Source organism: Corvus cornix, chromosome 28, assembly GCF_000738735.6.
Source record: "Corvus cornix cornix isolate S_Up_H32 chromosome 28, ASM73873v5, whole genome shotgun sequence".
Lineage (NCBI taxonomy): Eukaryota > Metazoa > Chordata > Aves > Passeriformes > Corvidae > Corvus > Corvus cornix.
This window is the reverse complement of record NC_046356.1, coordinates 4,557,928-4,575,080: the sequence shown is the minus strand read 5'-3', so window position 1 is coordinate 4,575,080 and position 17,153 is coordinate 4,557,928. Positions and strand designations below refer to the sequence as shown.

General features: G+C 60.5%; 3 protein-coding genes across 7 annotated transcripts; 2 read left to right on the top strand and 1 right to left on the bottom strand.

Annotated features, from left to right (window-relative positions):
• Window positions 1-57: 57 nt before the first annotated feature.
• On the top strand, window positions 58-3,906 carry LOC104697404 (procathepsin L-like). 3 transcript variants are annotated; one of them, XM_039566047.1, is made up of 8 exons: window positions 58-712; window positions 1,895-2,020; window positions 2,154-2,276; window positions 2,468-2,617; window positions 2,821-3,045; window positions 3,125-3,293; window positions 3,468-3,582; window positions 3,679-3,906. In XM_039566047.1, the coding sequence occupies exons 1-8, from the start codon at window positions 227-229 to the stop codon at window positions 3,776-3,778; spliced, it is 1,494 nt and encodes a 497-aa protein (XP_039421981.1). In that variant the 5' UTR covers window positions 58-226; the 3' UTR covers window positions 3,779-3,906. The 3 variants fall into 3 exon arrangements, with proteins under 3 accessions (XP_039421981.1, XP_039421982.1, XP_039421983.1); XM_039566048.1 differs by having other exon boundaries at window positions 1,841-2,020; XM_039566049.1 differs by lacking the exon at window positions 58-712 and having other exon boundaries at window positions 756-2,020.
• Window positions 3,907-4,365: 459 nt separating this feature from the next.
• Window positions 4,366-7,889, top strand: MYDGF (myeloid derived growth factor). Its single transcript, XM_039566054.1, has 6 exons — window positions 4,366-4,560; window positions 5,378-5,428; window positions 5,684-5,745; window positions 6,055-6,136; window positions 6,683-6,755; window positions 7,063-7,889. The coding sequence occupies exons 1-6, from the start codon at window positions 4,381-4,383 to the stop codon at window positions 7,140-7,142; spliced, it is 528 nt and encodes a 175-aa protein (XP_039421988.1). The 5' UTR covers window positions 4,366-4,380; the 3' UTR covers window positions 7,143-7,889.
• Window positions 7,890-9,107: 1,218 nt separating this feature from the next.
• Window positions 9,108-16,890, bottom strand: TNFAIP8L1 (TNF alpha induced protein 8 like 1). Of its 3 annotated transcripts, none has more exons than XM_039566053.1 (2): window positions 16,346-16,890; window positions 9,108-10,515 (listed from the first exon to the last, which is right to left on the bottom strand). In XM_039566053.1, exon 2 carries the CDS (start codon window positions 10,511-10,513, stop codon window positions 9,953-9,955), a length of 561 nt encoding a protein of 186 aa, XP_039421987.1. In that variant the 5' UTR covers window positions 10,514-10,515; window positions 16,346-16,890; the 3' UTR covers window positions 9,108-9,952. The 3 variants fall into 3 exon arrangements, with proteins under 3 accessions (XP_039421987.1, XP_010410510.1, XP_010410513.1); XM_010412208.3 differs by lacking the exon at window positions 16,346-16,890 and adding an exon at window positions 14,442-15,137; XM_010412211.4 differs by lacking the exon at window positions 16,346-16,890 and adding an exon at window positions 12,942-13,210.
• Between the last annotated feature and the right edge of the window lie 263 nt (window positions 16,891-17,153).

Here is a 17,153-nt window from a genome sequence, read left to right as displayed (position 1 = left end):
GGCGGGAGGAAACGGCAGCTGCTGCCACAGCCAGAGCGGCTCTGCTGAAAGCCAAGTGCTCTGTTCTTTCTGTGCCGAGCAGTGGAGAGAATATTAAATCCCTGATGTTCCTCGGGGGAAGCATGATCGAAGCAGTTGAAGGTTGGGAATCCTGGACTGTGTTCTTGGCTTGGCGTGACCTTGAGCGAGTCAGCACCAGCCTGGGGTGGGCACCTCCCTCCCTCCGATGGGATTCGGGGGTGCAGCTGCTCTGCTCCCGCTCTGGGACACACAGAGCTGCTTTTGCAGAGCTGGGCCTGCCGCTGCTCGCCCTCCCAGCTCAAAGCTTCCCAAGCCTGGCCTTGCTTCGCCTTCCTCCGTGGGAGCCGGTGTTAATGAACGCGCTGTTCGTGCCCCGAAGGTGCTGCTGGAGGCTTGTTCCAAATGCAAAGCTTCTTCCAGCTGGAGCGTTTGGGTTCCTGGGGACAGCTGGGAGCAGATTTTCCCCCCCCCTTCTTGTCCCTGTGCCCAAATAATTGTCCAGTTATTGCAGTTGTGGTTTAGCTGCTACAAAGCACCTCGGGTGCGAGTTTTGAGGTCGGAGGTGTGGAAGGAGGGACCGGGGTGGAGGAGTTGCACCTCTCTGAGATGGGTCTATAAGAGCACCCTGCAGCCAGCAAAGCTGCTGCCTCTGTCCCTGCTGCCCTCACAGCTGGGTGGGTGCTGCTGGATGGTAAGAAGCTTTATTTTTGCAGGATTTGTTTCTTTTCAGGCTTAATTTAAACTGCTTTTTCCTGTCCCCAAAAAGCCGAGTGTTTCTTAAAATGTCTTAAAACGCTCTTTTCTAGAAGAGTTTGCAAATCTGTTGGCTCCTCTGATCCCCCAGCTTGCTGCAGGATTGTTTGGCACCCTAAAAAGGGGTTGGTTGTCTTCTTTTGGGGATTGAGAATCCCGAGAGGAATTAGCTGGGAAATCGCCTCCCGCGGGCCGGAGCTGTTCCATATGGAACAGGCTCTGTAGGGGATTGAAATACAAATGATGTGGGAGGCCCCCACCCCGCTGTCCCGCGGGAAAGGTGATGGGAACGGGGAGCAGGGCATCTCTGGGTGGAGGATTTGCAGCTGGAGGATGAAGCTGAGCTAATTTCCTGAGTGAGTGGCAATGACAGAGGAAGCAGCAGGTGCTGGGCAAACCAGGCAAAAACGACTCTTCCTCAAGAATTTGGGACTTGAGTGTGGCTTGGGAGGCATTTCTCTCCCAAAAACCCACCCTGTGGGGCTTTATTTTTAGGTGGATGGGGTGGAGGGAGAACAGATGTTCTTGAGGGCTTATTTTTGAAACAAAACCACTCCTCCAGCTACAAAATTAGCTCAGAAAAGTCACTCCTTGCCCTGAAAGATGCTCGAATGGAAAACTTCCCGGCATCTCCATTCCCAAAGTGGGTGGGATAAAGGTGCAGTGACAGCTCTGGGTCTGGGAAAGCCACGTCAGTGGAAACTCTGGGTGCTTGGGGGTCTCAGGCATTTGATCTCTGCACCCCCAGAATAACTGGAGCAGCTCAGAAATCCCAGGGTCCCCAAAGGAGGAGTGGGGTGTCTGAGGAAGGCACAGGGCTGGGCTGGGCTCTGTGTGTCTGTGCTGGCCAAAAGAAAGAATGTAAATTGATCTTGGAGAATCCTCACAGAGGGAGTTTGGTGAAATCACAGGCATCCCAGCTCCGTGTGGGGAGAGAGGGAAGGCTTCAGGCATGGCCTCTGCAGAGAAACCTCCTCTCCCTGGTTCCCCCTCCAGCCCCTCTCGGAGCTGGTGCAGATTTCTGTGCCTCCCCCTCTCCTCAAATCCAGATTTTTCCTGCTCCCAGCCCCTGGCCCGGCCTCAGCCCAGAGCCCCCTGACCCTGCTCTCGCTGTCCCCAGCCGGGTGCCATGGCCCTGACCCTGGGGCTGCTGCTGGCCCTGCTGGGCTGCGCCGCGGCGCCGGATCCTGCCCTGGAGGAGGCCTGGGAAGGGTGGAAGAGTCTCTATGCCAAGGAATATCCAGGGGTAGGTCCTGCTCCCCACAGCCCTCCCAACACGTGCTGGGTCCTGCTCCAGGGGGTCTTGTCCATGTGCGCCCACCCCACCCTGTCCCCCCTTGATCCAGGGGCCATTCCTGATCCTTCTGATCCTCTGGCAGGAGGCCGAGGCCACCCGCAGGGAGATCTGGGAGCAGAACCTGCGCCACATCCAGCAGCACAACCAGGAGGAGTCGCAGGGGAAGCACAGCTACCGCCTGGCCATGAACCACTTTGGGGACCTGGTACCTGCTGCCACCTTCCCTGGGGACCCTCAGAGCACCCAGAGCTTGATCCAGGGGATCAGGGACATCTTGATGCTCACAGGGCTTGATCCAGGGAGTGCCAGCTCCCAGCCCACTCCTGGGGCTGGGCTGCTTCCTGGAGGTTGGGGGTACCCTTGGCATCACACGAGTTTTCCCTTGGTGACCTGCAGACGAACCAGGAGTTTAATGAGCTCATGAGTGGCTACATCCCGGCAAAGAGGGAGGAGCCAGCACCACTATTCCGAGCCTCGGCAGCCCTGAAGGCCCCAGCAAAGGTGGACTGGAGGGCCAAGGGCTACGTGACACCCGTGAAATCCCAGGTGGGCACGGGGTGGGAGCCCAGCCAGGGCTGGGGGATCTGGGCAGCAGAACTGAGCAGCAGCAGCAGCAGCTGCAGCTCTGAGCTGCTCCCAGAGTCCTGGCTGCTGATTCTGTAGCTGAGAGCAGCACCAGGGGCTCAGAGCATCCCTCTGGTGGGCCTGGGGGCGAGGCCGTGACCCCCTGCTGCCCCCACCTCCCCCAGGGCGACTGCAGGTCCTGCTGGGCGTTCAGTGCCACGGGGGCCCTGGAGGGGCTCATGTTCAGGCGGACGGGCAAGTTGGTGGCGCTGAGCGAGCAGAACCTCATCGACTGCACCCAGAAGCTGGGCAACAAGGGCTGCAGAGGCGGCCACATGCAGCCGGCCTTCCAGTACGTGCGGAACAACGGCGGCCTCAACTCGGAGCGTTCCTACCCCTACCAGGGCACTGTAAGGGACAGCAGGTGACCCCGGGATGTGCCACAGCACTGCTGGTGTCCCAGCCCTGGTGACACTTTCCCTCTCCCAGGACAACTCCAGCTGCCGATACAACCCCCGCGACAAAGCCGCCATCTGCTCCGGCTTCAGGATGGTGCCCCAGGGCAACGAGGTGGCCCTGAAGCACGCAGTGGCAATCAATGGCCCCGTGTCAGTGGCAGTGGACGCCAGAAGCCAGAATTTCCAATTCTACAGCTCAGGTACTGTCTCCTTTTGGTGGGTAAGCTGAGGCAGGGCCACCTCGCTGCAGGCCTGGGCTGCTGAGCCCTTGTTGAGCCTCTTGCCCAGGGCACCCAGCCGCAGGCAATCGGTAGCACCACCTGGAAATGGGGCCAGGGCCAGCCCCCAGCTCACCCTAGCTCTGCTCCCCCCAGGCATCTTCACTTGCCCATTTGGCCAGCAGAACGTGAACCACGCCATGCTGCTCGTGGGCTACGACACGGCCTCAGTGGGCAAGTACAAAGTGAGCTACTGGATCCTAAAGAACAGGTGAGGGCTGAGGGGGTTCCCCCGAACCTGCTGCCCCCCTGGTCCCCATCCTCATGGATGTGCTCATGGAGGTGCTGCTCCTGTCTCTGCCTGCAGCTGGTCGGAGTGCTGGGGCGCGAAGGGCTACATGTTCCTGCTGAAGGACACCGGAAACCAGTGCGGGGTGGCCAGCGATGCCAGCTACCCGCTGCCCTGAGCCAGGACAGCTCTCCCTCCCTCCCACCCTGCCTGCAAATCCACAGCTGCTTCCTTCTGGAAACGGGCTTTTGTTCCTGTGCAGCAAGAAGCAATTAAAAGTGCCATGTTAATTGGCTGGTGCAACCAGGTCCTTGTCATAGAACCGTGGCATCGCGGAAGGGGCTGGGTCGGATGGGACCTTAAAGCCCATCTTGTTCCCGGACACTTTTCAGGCTGCTCCAACCCCATCCAGCCTGGATGCTCCCTCTCGCCGTGCTCAGCATTCTCCAGGCCTTCCCTCCCGGCTCGGCCATCCCGCTCTCCTTTGTCCCCGAGGTCCCCGCAGCCCCTTGTCCTCATGGTCGCCTGTCCCAATGGCACCTTATCCTCGTGGTCCCTTTGTCCCCTGACCACAGGGCCTCTTGTCCCCGAGGCTCCCTTGTCCCTCTGTCCCTCAGTCCCTTGTCCCTGCTGTCCCTTGATGTCCCCGTGTCCTCCGGTCCCTCCTCGATTCCCGCGGGTTTGGCCCGCCCGGGCTCCTGCCCACACCCAACATGGCCGCCGTGCCGCCGCCGCCGCGCTGACCCCTCCGGCCGCCATAGGCCGCGCTTCCTCTTCAAGATGGCGGCGCCCAGCGGGAGGAGCGCCCGGCGCGCGTGGGCCGCGCTGGTGCCCGCAGCCCTGCTGTGCCTGGCGGCCCGAGCGGCCGCGGAACCGGGCACGGCGCCGGGCGCGGCCCCGAGCACGGCCGAGTTTGACGTGCGGCCCGGCGGGGAGGTTCACTCCTTCTCCCGGAGCCTGGTGCAGCGGCCGGGAGGGAGGGAGCGGCGTGCGGAGAGGGTACGCGCCCCTCGCTGATTGGCTGCGCGACACGTCACTCATACATCCTGCTTCGGGGATTGGCTGGGCGCGAGGGAGGGCGGGGCGCCCGGGTGGGGGGTCCCCGGGGACAGAGGGGTCCCCAAAGGGGGCTGCAAAGGCGGGGGGACCCGGAGAGAACGGGGGGACTCAGGGAGGGACGGAGCCTCCACTGAGAAGGGGGTCCTCGAGGGGAAGGAGTCCCCAAGTGGGGTTGTCCAGCAGAAGGGGGTCCCCAGGGCAAGTAGATCCCCAAGGTGGGACGGTGTCTGTAGAGAGGAGAGCCCCAGGAATGGAGACGTGACATGGATAACGGGACCCCAGGAGAAGGGGGGTTCCGAAGGGATGAGGTATGCCGAGGGCAGGGGGGTCTTAAAGAAAGAAGGGTCCTCATGGGAAGGCGGCTCAGGACGGGAAGGGCCCCAGTGGGGAAGGGGCTGGGGGTCCCTCACCCCAGCACTCTGGGCAGGAGGAAATGGCCTCAGGTGGTGCCAGGGGAGGTTTAGGCTGGGTATTGGGGAAAATTCTTGATGGAAAGGGAGGTCAGGCACTGGCACAGGGGCGGAATCCCCATCCCTGGAGAGTTAAAGCCGTGTGGATGTGGCACTTGGGGACATGGGGCAGTGGTGGACTTGGCAGTGCTGGGGAACAGTTGGACTTGATGGTCTTGGAGGGCTTTTCCAACCTCAGCAATTCCTCGATTCTATGGAAGAGCAGCTCGTGCTGAAGCGAGGCTGCTCCTGTTCCTCTCTCCTGGCAGGGGGACTACGGCTGCACCTTCACCTACTCGGCCCAGGGCGGCACAAACGAGGTGAGCTGGGCTAGCCCCAGGCACGTCCTGGTCCTGTTGGAATCGGCTCCTTTTTTGTAGCCTAAAAGGAAACGAGACTGGTGACTGTTTTGTGGAAGAGCACAATTGTAACTGTGGCGAGGAGGGAGCAGAAGGGGCCGCCGGCGAGTGCTGGGTGGTTGTGTTGGGTTATTTTGGAGCTCCTGCTGCAGCTGGAGGGGAGGGATTGGCCTCGGAGGGTTTTCCCCACGCTGACTCTGGATCTCCCCTGTGCAGCAATGGCAGATGAACGTTGGAGTCAGCGAGGACAGCGGGCTCTTCTCCTGCTCCATCTGGAGGTGTGTCCTGAGCAAAACCACCACGGCTGGGTGGATGTGGGGCAGGCATAAGGACCCTGCTTCCCAGGTGGACTTGCATCTCTGCAGGGAGGATTTCCCTCTCCCAGGGATGCTGTGGCTCTGGGGGCTTTTCGTGCAGCTTTTGGTTTATCAATTCTGTGCTCCCCTCTTCCCCACGCTGCACAAAAGCTACAGGAGATCCAGAGGTGCCTGTGGGGGGAGGGAGGGAGGGAAGGAGCCAGGAATCCTTCACTCCTCTGCACCTCCACGCTCTGTGCTGCTGACAAAGGCTCTGCTTTCTTCTTTCAGGCCCCAAGGGAAGTCTTATCTCTTCTTTACCCAGTTTAAAGCTGAAGTGAAAGGAGCCAAGATAGAGTATGCCATGGCTTATGTAAGTCCCAGCTGATCCCGGGGAAGCAGGAGTGTGGGAGGCTGCTATAAAACATGAATTAGATGTGGAAAACATTTATTAGACATCTGTGCCATAAAATGTGCTCCATCATGTCCCTAATTAGAGACTGGTGGCAGGCAGGAGAGGGGCTGCAGGTGGGCAGCCTGCTCTTCTGTGTTCCTGCCCTCTCAGTCCCAGGGATTTGCTGGGAGGGGGCTCCAAAGGCATCAGGGCACAGAAGGAGTCTTGGATTGCCTCAACAAATTGCAGGTGACAAAGCAAACCAAACCTCGGCTGGTGTTTTTGTCTGGCTCATTCTTCCATTTCCCAGTTTCCAGGGGTGAGGCTTTCACTCACACGAGTCCACAGTTTAATAGGAAATGGAAAAACAGATGGAGATTTTCCTTCACTTTTCCTTTGTGCGCTTAGTTCTTTCACTGCACATAAATCACAGACCTGTTCGTTCTCACTGTTGTTTGGTTGGTTGAAGTGCTGTGACTCCTTGGCTTGCCTCAGCCTCTTACACCTCCTTCCTTCCTGTTTCAGTCTCAGGCTGCTGTGGGTGCCCAGAGCGACATCCCCTTGAAACAGGAAGAATTTGAAATCACTGAAACAACAGGTCTGTGCTGGAGAGAGCTGCGAGAGAGGGGCTGGTGTGGGACACAGGCCAGTGGCCAGTTTAGGCTCAAATACTGGTGCCAGTGCCATGGAGCCAGGGGTACAGTGCTCTCAGTCCACCACTGGCAGCCAGATTTTGTGGGTCCCATCCCAGTTAAATTCCAAGGGGGAAGGAGGGGTTTCTCCCCCAGCCTGGCGTGTGCAGGAGCGGGAAGAGCAATGCCTGGCACCCTGGAAAGGGCCCAGCGGGGCTGTTTTGTTCCTGCTTTCCCATCTGCTGATCCTGGGCTTTTCTCTCTTCTCCCCAGTGTCTCACAGGGAAGGCAAGTTCCGTTTCGAGCTGTCCAAACTCATGATTGTGGCAAAAACCCCCCGTGACGAGCTGTGACCCCGAGGCCGGCCCCGGGCAGGGGGCTTGGCCGGACCAGCGTGGCAGTGAAGGGATTTCCTGGTTACCCGCGGGGTTTTTCTTTTGGTTGGCCGAACCTTTTATGTTTTCCATACTGAAATGTGCTGGGGACCGACACGAGTGGGGTGTGGAGGCGTGAGGACAGATTTGTTGTGTCTTGTGTCAGAGTAACACCGTGCTTTGCAGCTGGAAACCTCCCGGGAGGCTCCCGATCCTCCTGTGCCCCTTCCTGCTTGGCAGAGCTGCCGAGCACGAAAAGCTCCCGAGGAAAGGGGCTCCTTATCTGCTTCGCCGGGAAGAGCAAGGCAGGGAGATAAGTGGCTGGATTTAAGCAGGGCTTGCTAAAGGGAAGTTGTTAACTCTGTAGTCTCTGGAGGGGAGATGGGATTTCTCTCTCCAGCAGCGTGACAGGAGGAAATAATTAATTTAGGGGGAGGAAGGGAGGGAGTTGGCCAAAGCTCTGATTCCGTGGCGAGTGTGTGGCTGGAGTGGATCCAGAGCTGGGCTGGGATAGCTTGGATGGGGGGAAGGCAGAGCAGCTTACTCTGACACAACCAGGAATCAATCCAAGCAACACTTCCACGTCTCAGCACAACCACGGGACTATTTTATACCTACAGAAAAGTGATTTTTTTCTTATCCAGAGTAATAACAGGGAATATGCAATTCCTTTCCTGTGTAAATACAGCACAAATAAAGAAATAAAGCATCGTGCTCAGGCCTGAAGTTGCTCTGCTCTGTCCCTCCTCCCCTCTCCAGCTGGATGGACCTTTGTTGCTGCTTGGCCAGGACGAGTTGAGGTGTCCCACAGGAATTTGGGGCCTGCAGAGGGTTTAGGGGGGTTCTTGCAGCTGACACAGACACAGATTTTGGGAATAGTGAAGCATTTCTGGCTGGGCATCCTTCGGCCCCATCCCACCACACCTGCCTGGGATTCCCAGCTCCTCTCCAGCACGCTCCTGACAGGGACACACCAGCCCAGGGGAGACAGGAGTTGTTCTCAAAGGCCACTGGCCCCTGCCCTCCTGAGGGACCAGCACCTCCTGGGCTCCTGGCCGTGTTCTCCACAGCCCCCTGTGAATGAGCTTCGCCCCCACCCCAAGCTGTGTCACACAAATCTCTGTGACAGCTGGAGCCAGGCCTGTGAAACGACAGAGATAGGGCCTTTGTGTCTTTTATTTAATCTTCTAAGGCTCAGAGTTATCAGTGCCAGCGGTGGAAAGGGAGCAGCGAGCGGGAGCCGCCCGTGCCTGGAGACATCCATGGAACAGGAGGCACAAGAAGGTCACGGAGATAAGGCCAGCTGCAACTGTGGTGTCTGGGATGCTAAAAGGGCAAATTTTCAGTGCTCAGAGCCCAGCTCAGCGTGCTGGGAGCGGCCGGAGCATCCCCGCTCCGAGAGCAGACGCTGTTCCAGGCTGTCCCCTGTGACTCTGGAGTCACCCCCTGCTTCCTGCTGCCAGGGCTCTGCTTTTGGGCTCCTGCTGAGCAGGGAGGGGATGCAGGGGTGCAGAGGAGCACACGTGGGTGTCTGTTGGGAGCGGGATCTCACAAAATCATGGAATGGTTGGGCTTTGGAGAGACCTTAAAGCTCATCCAGTCCCACCCTGCCATGGCAGGGACACCTTCCACTATCCCAGATTGCTCCAAGCCCCCTCCAGCCTGGCCTTGGACACTTCCAGAGATGGGGCAACCTCTGCCAGGGCCTCCCCACCCTCACAGGGAACAATTCCTTCCCAATAACCCATCTACCCCTGCCCTCTGGCAGTGGGAAGCCATTTCCCCTTGTCCCTGCAAAGCCAGGAGCTGCTGGGCCATTGAGCAGGGACAGCACAACCAGCAGCAATGCCAGGGCACAGAGAGCCATCACCAGCTGGGGACAAACCCAGCTGTCCCAGGGCTCATTTTGTCACTGTCACCACCGCTGGAACAACTGCACGGAGCTCCCAGGCCACACGGGTGAGTTTATTTAAATAACTCATCAGGGCTACAGAGTTTGCTAAAAATGAACAACCATCACTCAGTCAAGGGCATGGAAAAGGGATGAAATCCCAGGGGCAGCTTTGGATAACCACCGAGGACAGCGCTGGAGCTGCCAGGTGGCACCGGCTGCTGGAGGCCCGTGGGGAGTTGGGTGTTGGGTGGTTCCCAGGGTCCAGGGAAGGAGCAGCTCCCCCCAGCTCCCTCCCTGCCCTCACCCAGGTGAGGAGGGACCCTCCTGGTCACAAGGACTTGTCTTTGAGGACACTAAAGTACACACAGAAGCACCTTCCTGCCCGGGCAGCACAAGTCTGGACCATGATTTGCTCCCACCATGCTGTGGAGCTGCTGGAAGAAAACCGGAGTTCCACAACCCTCCAGCTACGGGGTCTCAGAACTGTTCACCCCAACAACGTCCCACCTCCTCAGAGACACCTCGGAGGTGCTTCACAGCACAAGTCTTTGGTTTCCCCCCAGAGGGTTACAACCGAGTTCAAGGCAAAGAGTCCAAATCCTTGGACTCTCAGCTAAAGGCACTTGGTGGGCAAAGGAAATCGAACTGTACAGCAGGGGCCCAAAATCCCAGGATGCCCTGGAGAGGGCTCAACCCAGCGCAGGGAGGGCTTTGCAGACCCTGGGCAAGGGGGAGACAAAGTCAAGAGGTTCAGTCTTTTGTAGAAACGAGGAGAACACAAGTGAGCACTGCAGAGGGGAGGAGGGGACGAGCCCGGTGAAGGTCAAAGCAGACACCGCATCTTCGGCCTCGCGGGAGGCAGAGTCTGGCTGCCAAGAGCCCGCCTGGGCCAGCCTCAGATGTTGTCCTCCTCCAGCATCTTGTTGACCCCTTCGCAGATCCTCTTGAGGTGGGTGCGGTAGGGCTCGGCCGGGCCGTACAGAGCCGACAGGAACTCGTAGTCCGCAAAGTGGTTGAAGACGTGGTTGATGCGCGAGTGGGACTTGGCCGTCAGGTGCCCGTTGACAGCCTGGTGCAGCAGGTCCCGGCACTCGGTGAGGACGCTGGACATGACCCTGCGGTCGAAGGTGAAGTCTATCTGGTGGAAGCTGACGGCCGTCATGGCCAAGGTGTGAACCTTCTTGCGGAAGCGCTCCATGACCAGCAGCTCCTCGGGGCTGAACTGCCCATTGCGGTAGAGGACCCCCAGCTTCATCACGATCTTGATGAGGTTTTTGATGATCTTCTGGGCCTCTTTGCGGTTGTGGGTGTACTCCTTGGTGGCACGGTACAGCTCGTCCAGGATCTCGCTGCTGGTGTCATCGATGAAGACGTTGGCGATGGTCTTGGTGGCCATTTTGCTCAGGAGCTTCTTCTGGGCCTGCAGGGCCAAGTTCTTGGTGCTGAAGGTGTCCATCTCTGCAGGGGAAGAGGCACACACAGATCAGCCCCTGCTCTGCATCTGTCCCCATCTCACCTGGGCTACTGGAGTGTCCCTGTCCATGGCAGGGGGTGCAGCTGGATGAGCTCTAAGGTCCCTTCCCACCCAACCCATTCCATGATTCTGTGATTCCTCACCTCCCCACGCAGCCTTTTGGCAGGAGAAAGAGCATCTCCAGCCAATGGCGAGAGCGAGGGAGCTCCTGGGTGCCAGGGCAGGTGAGAGCTGAGCTCACCCCCCAGGTGTGGATGGTGGGAACAGTCACAGGGCGTTCCCACCTTCCTTTTCCCAGACTCTGTGGAGAGGTCACAGTGAGCGAGGTGCCCCTACCTGAGCACCACCCGTGACCCTCCATCCCGGTCTCCCTCCTGCGACCAACACCTCCCTGCTCCTGGTGCAGGAAGGACTCTTGCCCCATCATCTTAACATTTTTCCTTCCTTAAAACCTGACTCATTTCCTGCAGGGTGAGCTGGGGACAGCGCAGGTGGCAGCTGAGTCACCCCCCGATGCCATGTGCCGCATCCACCCCGGTGCTGGCCGCGGCCAGAGCGGCACAGCCGGTTTGCAGCACCCAGCAATCGGCGTGGGAGCCCTTTTCCCTGGCACTGCTCACCCTGGAACACCCACACGAGCTCGGACTTGTTCTGCTGCCGCCTCAACCTCCTCTGGAGCCAGCACCGCACGGAGGTGAATAATTCACCCAGACAGGAACCTCAACTACAGCCCGACTCCCACATCCCAGCGGGACCAAATCCATCACCTCGGGCAGAGCACGGCTTTAAAATCTGCTGTGAACGATTAAAATGCCGCCGACCCTGGAGATGCATCTTGGCCTGGGAAACCGCAGAGCTACAAATCACAGGGAGGGGAGAACAGCGGGAAAACAGCGGGGATGGATGGGCAGAGCTGGGAGCTGCTTATGCAAGAGCCTGCACATGGCATGGACAGCCCGGCAGAGCGGGAGGGGATGGGATCAGCCTATAAATACATCCCAGGGAACGGAGAGGAGATATTTCAGCTAAAGGATGCTGCCGCTGTGAGGATGGATGGGGATAAATTGCTCATGGATAGGGAGCAGGTTTAGATTGGATGTTAGGAAGGAATCCTTCCCTGAGAGGGAGGTGAGGCCCTGGCACAGGGTGCCCAGAGAAGCTGTGGCTGCCCCATCCCTGGAAGTGTCCCAGGAGCACCCTGGGATAGTGGAAGGTATCCCTGCCCATGGCAGGGGTGGGATGAGATGAGCTTTTGGTCTTTTTCCAACCCAAACCATTCCACAACTCTGGGATTCTATCACAGAACCGAGTCTGTCCCCATCACATGCAGCTCTGTCACTCCCCCCAGCCAAGCTGCCAGTCCCAGACCCCTCCAGGGACCTCCAGTCCTGCTCCTGCCACTCTGGAGCACACACCAGGCTCTCAGGAGCAAATCCCAGCTCCTCATGGACCCCCTGGTGTGGCCAAGGCTCCATCTCACCCAGCCAGTCGTGCCAGGTCGATGGTGCTGAGCCCCGGCTCCCTGGGCATCTCCCAGCCACCAGCTCCCAAACCCAAGGGCAGCCAAGGCTCCGTGGGGACGTGAATTCAGAGCAGTAATGGAGCTGTTGTCCCCGGTGCTGTGGGAGCCGCCGTCTGCAGCGTTATTTACAGCCCTTTGGAAAAACACGGAGGTTTGGAAGCATTTCCTTCGATGGGAAAACATTGATTTTTGCCAGCCTGAGCCTCGAGCTGAGGCTCTCGCACTTAATAAGACAAAAATGACAACGCAGAGCCTGGTGACAGCTGGGCAGGTCGGGCTCGTGGAATGCCGATGGCTGCATCCATGAGCTGCTGCCGGAGCGGAGCCCGGAGGGAGGGATGGGCAGGATGGGCAGAGGCAGCTCCATCTCCTGTGCCTTGGCTGTGAGGGGACTCACTTTGCCCGTGCCAGGCATCCTGTCCGGAAGGAGCAGGGCTTTGCTGTGGTGTTGACAGCCTGGAAGTCCCCGCCCTCGCGGTTGTGGGGTGCCCTGGGAACGGTGCCTGGATAAATAGGAATTCCCACACCCGAGCTCTCCCTTGGGTGACCAGCAAGTGCAAACTCCACCTCCAGACCACATGAAAAATAGGAAGTGCCAAGTCCTGCGAGCTGCCCACAGCTCCCAAATGCCAGCTGGAATCATGGCTCAACCCTCTGCTCCCCACACCGAATAACACCCGGCTGCTCACAGCCCTCCCCTGCTCCGGGATGAAGAGCATCGGTCCAGGGGGGAAACTGAGGCACTAAGCCATTATAGGGGGGTCTAGGGACCCCATAAGTGGTATAGGCAGGTATAGGGATCCCAAAAATGCAACCAGCTCCCTCTCCAGTGCCCAGGGATGGTTTTACAGGTCACTCCCTGCAAACCCCAAGGAAACCCAGGCTCACCTCCCGCTGGCTCCGGCTGCACCGGGATGGTTCCCCCGGCACCCTCTGCACCACACTCGGCTCACCAGGACCTGCTGACTCAGCACCAACAGGACATTTCACCGGAATGAGCCGTTTTCCTGCTGGGAAGGGCCCCACGACCCCATTGTTCACGAGGGGCTGCTATCGGCGCGCGGAAGAGTCAAGCCTTGCCCCACCAGCCAACTGGAGCTCGAAATAACCCACTGCGCTTCCTTCCTGTCGCTGAAGTTTCCAGCCCGGCTCAGGGCTTGGGCTCCCCCCCACCCCCTTCTTCTTTTTAATGAAAACGCCCTAAAAAACAGCTTCTTCTTCTTCCGAAGTGGAGCAGCTGAGTGTTGCTGTCACCAAGTTCCTCCCTGCTCCGGAAGAGCACGGCGGGGCTGCGGTCCCAACGGTGGCTTTGGGGACAGGTACAGCCCTTTGTTGGAGGGTTTCCACCCAATTTGGAGGTTTTGGGGCAGTCTTGCAGCCCTGAGCAGTGGTGTGAGGGGTGGGGTGTCCTGGGTGAGGACACAGAGGGTGTCCCTGCCACAGGATGGATGTGGTCCCCTGGGAACCAACACGTGCCGTGCCCATCTCTGGTTTGGCGTTCACCCTGCTGGGCTAGCACCTCACCCAACACCCAGCTGTGACCTGATTTCCTCGGGATCCCCAAAAAACCTCCCCCACACCACTGAGGGCACAAGCATCACTGAAAGCTCCTGTCTGAGGGGGGAACAGGAGACCCTGTCACCCTGTGGTCACCTGGTGCCGGTGGCACCACAGCAGAGCTGCCAAGTGAGCACCGTCCAGAGCTCCTTTATGGAGAGGGGCCAAATGCAGCAGTGACATCATCTCAATTATCATTTCCACCTGCCCCAAAGATCACTCTCCCTGCCTGTCCCTTTCACCTGGTTCCCACCAGCAGCTCCGTGGGCTTGGTCCCCCCAGCCCCCCCAGTTCCCTTGGCAGCGGGTGAATATTTCATGCAGGAAAGGAAAAGTACGTAAATAATTCATGGAGCAGCAAGGAGGGGGAGGCTCCACAAAGCTCCAGCTCAGAGCAGAGGCACCTCTGTCTCCTCTTCCTCCTCCTCTCCCTCCTCCACCTTCCCACCACGATCACAGTAACTTGGATTGTCTTGCTACAAGTTTCCTCCAGCATCGTTTCCCAACAGGATAAACATTGAAGAGTGGCGATCTCCCTGGTTTTCCCCTCCGTCCCACATGCTGTTCCCTCCCACTGCTCTGGAAAACACCCCTGCTCTGCACCTCAGCATTCCCCGTGCCCCCGAATCCTTGGGTGGATGGGATCCCACTGCTCTGCCCTCCATCCCCCGGCATCGCTTTCCCCCATGCTCCAACCCCTATTAATTAATTAAACCCTCCTGGATTACAGGAGCTGGGCCGGAGCGCCGGGCAGTAACCGGAGAGCCCCACCAGCGTCACCGCCTGTCCCCCACCATCCGTGACCCCCACAGCTCCCAAGCCCACACGTTACCAGCGCCGGGAGAGCCGAGGAAGAGGAGCGGGAGGCAGGACGCGTGCCGGCCCTCGCACGTTGCCATGGGTGCAAAGAGCAGCCGGAGACGCCGGGCTCGGGCGCGTGTGTGCCGAGCGGGGTGAGGCCGGGGAGGAAGCCACTGAGTAAACACCTCGCCCGAGGAAAAGCTCATTTCTTGGCAAGGCCGGGATGAATCCACGGCCGCCACGGCTGGAGCAGGGACCGGGAATGCCGCGGGGCAGCGGCGCAGCCGGGGGGTTCAACCTCGCCCCGCGCGCTCCCGGCGCTCATGGCAGCGGTGGTGCCACGCGCTTGGCGTGTCCCCATCACTGTCCTCACCGCCTCTGGCACCAGGATCTGAGCTCCTCCATCCCAAAATCTCCTTCCCGCGGGTGCCCTCGCTGGGGCTGCAAATGCACCCACGGGAAGGAGATGGTTTTTTGTTTTGCCTGGGAATGCTGATCCACCCTGGCAGCTCCAACGTGTCTGTGCAAGGAGCTGAGCGGCCCATCCGAGGGGGCTCCAGCGATGCCAACCCTGGGCATGGGTGGGGAATCCCGCCAGTGCTTCCCGTGGGAATGGGATCCTGGGATCCACATGGAGGGGTGCTCTGGCACAGGGCAGGGGGTCATCCTGGGGGGCTGATTTGAGGACCTGGCAATCCCAGGAATTCCCCCTGGGATTACTGCGCCCCAGGGGGGAGGCAGCTGCCAAATTGGAGAGGAGGAGGAGGAGGAGGAATGGAGGTTATTTTAAGGAGAGAAGGAGGAGGAAGAGGAGAGGGTGAGGGGTTATTTTATGGAGAGAAGGAGGAAGAGGAGGAGGAAGGGGGATTATTTTATGGAGAGGAGGAGGAAGAGGAGGAGGAGGAGGAAGGGGGGGTTATTTTGGAGCATCTGTCTCGCCTTCCATTTCCTCCTTTTCTTTCTCCAGCTGCCACCAAGCTGCTCTCTCTGGCAGCAACTTCCTTTCTCCTTTGCTTGGAGCAGACGGAGACTTATGGGGAAGTAGAAAACAGAGGCTGGGAGGGGGGAAACTGAGGCCAAGCCACCATCCGTCCGTCTGTCCGGCCTGCGGCGGGGGCCAGGGCGCACCACATGCTTCCTGCCCCGGGATCAGGAGGACAAAGTCGCTCAGGGAGGGAGGAAAACTCCACGGGACAATTCGGATCCGATACTGGGCTTGGGGTCAGCAAAGAATGGCCTCAAATGGCCCAAATCCTTCCCTGCTCCAGGGGAAGATTAGTCAGAATTGGGAAGTTTTACACCCAGCTCCTGCCCCGGGTGGGATCTGGCCTCTCCGAAGGGATTAGTCTTTCCAGGAATCGAGGAATTTCATCCTCTGGAGCACGGGGGTGGGAGGAGGGACGGGCGATGCCCGAAGCCAAGTGCTGCCATGGGGCACCCGGCCCTGCCCCGGCACGTGGGTCCGTGACAGCCCCACGGGGATGGCTCCGGCGCCTCCTCCCAGCTCCCGTTATCCAGCACCCACCGGACCCAGCGCCGTTTCCAGCCCCCTCGGGTTTCCCTTGAATTTGGGGGAAAATCGCCCTTTCCCCGTGTTTTATCCACCTGGGAAAGCTGAGGCACATCCTGGGGCTGCCGGGAGCAGCTCCGGGCTCTGCCCACCCCGCAGCTCCCGCCCCTCGCGGCTCCCCGAGCCCTCCTTTCCCCCGGGGCTCCCCAGGGCCGGAGGCTGGGTGGGGCCGTCGGTGCCCGGTGACACCGGGGAGGGGGGACACACGCGGATGATTCCCGGGGTGGGAGACGAGAGGCTTCGCCCCGCAGTGGAAGCACGAAACGGGCCGGTACCGAGCGCCCCCGCCCCCACGGACCGGGGAAGATGGGAGGAACCGGGGAAACCGGGAGGAACTGGGAGGTACCGGGGGAGCCGGCCCTTACCTGCAGCCTGCCTCGGGGAGCGCGGCGCCGGGACCGGGATCGGGGCTGCTCCGGTGTCCCCGGCGGGACGGGACGGGGCGGACGGGCTGGACGGGGCGGGGCCGGGCGGAGGGTCCCGCTTTCCCCAGCGCCTCTCCCCGCCCGGCGGGCCCCCGCAGCCGCTACCGGTGCCCGGCCCCCGATGCCGGTGCCCGGTGACGATGTCCGACGTTCGGTCTTCTATGCCCAGTGCCAGTCCCGGTGTTCGGTTCCCGGTTCCCGGTGTCCGGTTCCCGGTGCCGGTTCCCAGTGCCCGGTTTCCAGTGCCCGGTTCCAGGTGTCCGGTGCCGGTTCCCGGTGCCCGGTTCCCTGTGTCCGGTTCCCGGTGCCGGTGTCCGGTTCCCGGTGCCGGTTCCCGGCTCTCGGTGTCCGGTTCCCGGTGCCGGTGTCCGGTTCCCGGTGCCGGTTCCCGGCTCTCGGTGCCGGTTCCCGGTGCCGGTTCCCGGCGGGTCGGGGCCTCCCGCTCGCGGCCGCTGCCAAGTCCCGCGCGGGGCCGGGAGCGGCGGGGGCGGCCCCGGGGGCGGGGCCGGAGGGCGGGGCCAGCCAATGGCGACGCGCGGCTTGCTACGAAGCAGCCAATGGGAGCGCGCGAAGGCGGCGGGGGCGGGGCCGGGGCGGGCGCGTCCCTGCGGGTCCCGCGCGCGTGGGCCGGTCCCGGTAGCGCGCGTGGGGCGGGCACGGGGCCCCGCAGCTGCTCGGGGGTGACGGGGACACGGGTGGGTGACGGGGACACGGGTGGGTGACGGGGACACCGGTGGGTGACGGGGAC

Excerpts from the sequence above, each read along its gene's own strand:
- MYDGF (XM_039566054.1), top strand. The coding sequence starts at position 4,381 with ATGGCGGCGCCCAGCGGGAGGAGCGCCCGGCGCGCGTGGGCCGCGCTG. Across the intron at positions 5,429-5,683 it reads CCCAGGGCGGCACAAACGAG|CAATGGCAGATGAACGTTGG; the intron begins GTGAGCTGGGCT and ends TCCCCTGTGCAG. Across the intron at positions 6,137-6,682 it reads TAGAGTATGCCATGGCTTAT|TCTCAGGCTGCTGTGGGTGC; the intron begins GTAAGTCCCAGC and ends TTCCTGTTTCAG.
- TNFAIP8L1 (XM_010412208.3), bottom strand. The coding sequence starts at position 14,616 with ATGAGCTTTTCCTCGGGCGAGGTGTTTACTCAGTGGCTTCCTCCCCGG. Across the intron at positions 10,516-14,441 it reads CCTCGGCTCTCCCGGCGCTG|AGATGGACACCTTCAGCACC; the intron begins GTAACGTGTGGG and ends CTTCCCCTGCAG.
- LOC104697404 (XM_039566047.1), top strand. The coding sequence starts at position 227 with ATGGGATTCGGGGGTGCAGCTGCTCTGCTCCCGCTCTGGGACACACAG. Across the intron at positions 713-1,894 it reads TGGGTGGGTGCTGCTGGATG|CCGGGTGCCATGGCCCTGAC; the intron begins GTAAGAAGCTTT and ends CGCTGTCCCCAG. Across the intron at positions 3,046-3,124 it reads CCTACCCCTACCAGGGCACT|GACAACTCCAGCTGCCGATA; the intron begins GTAAGGGACAGC and ends TCCCTCTCCCAG.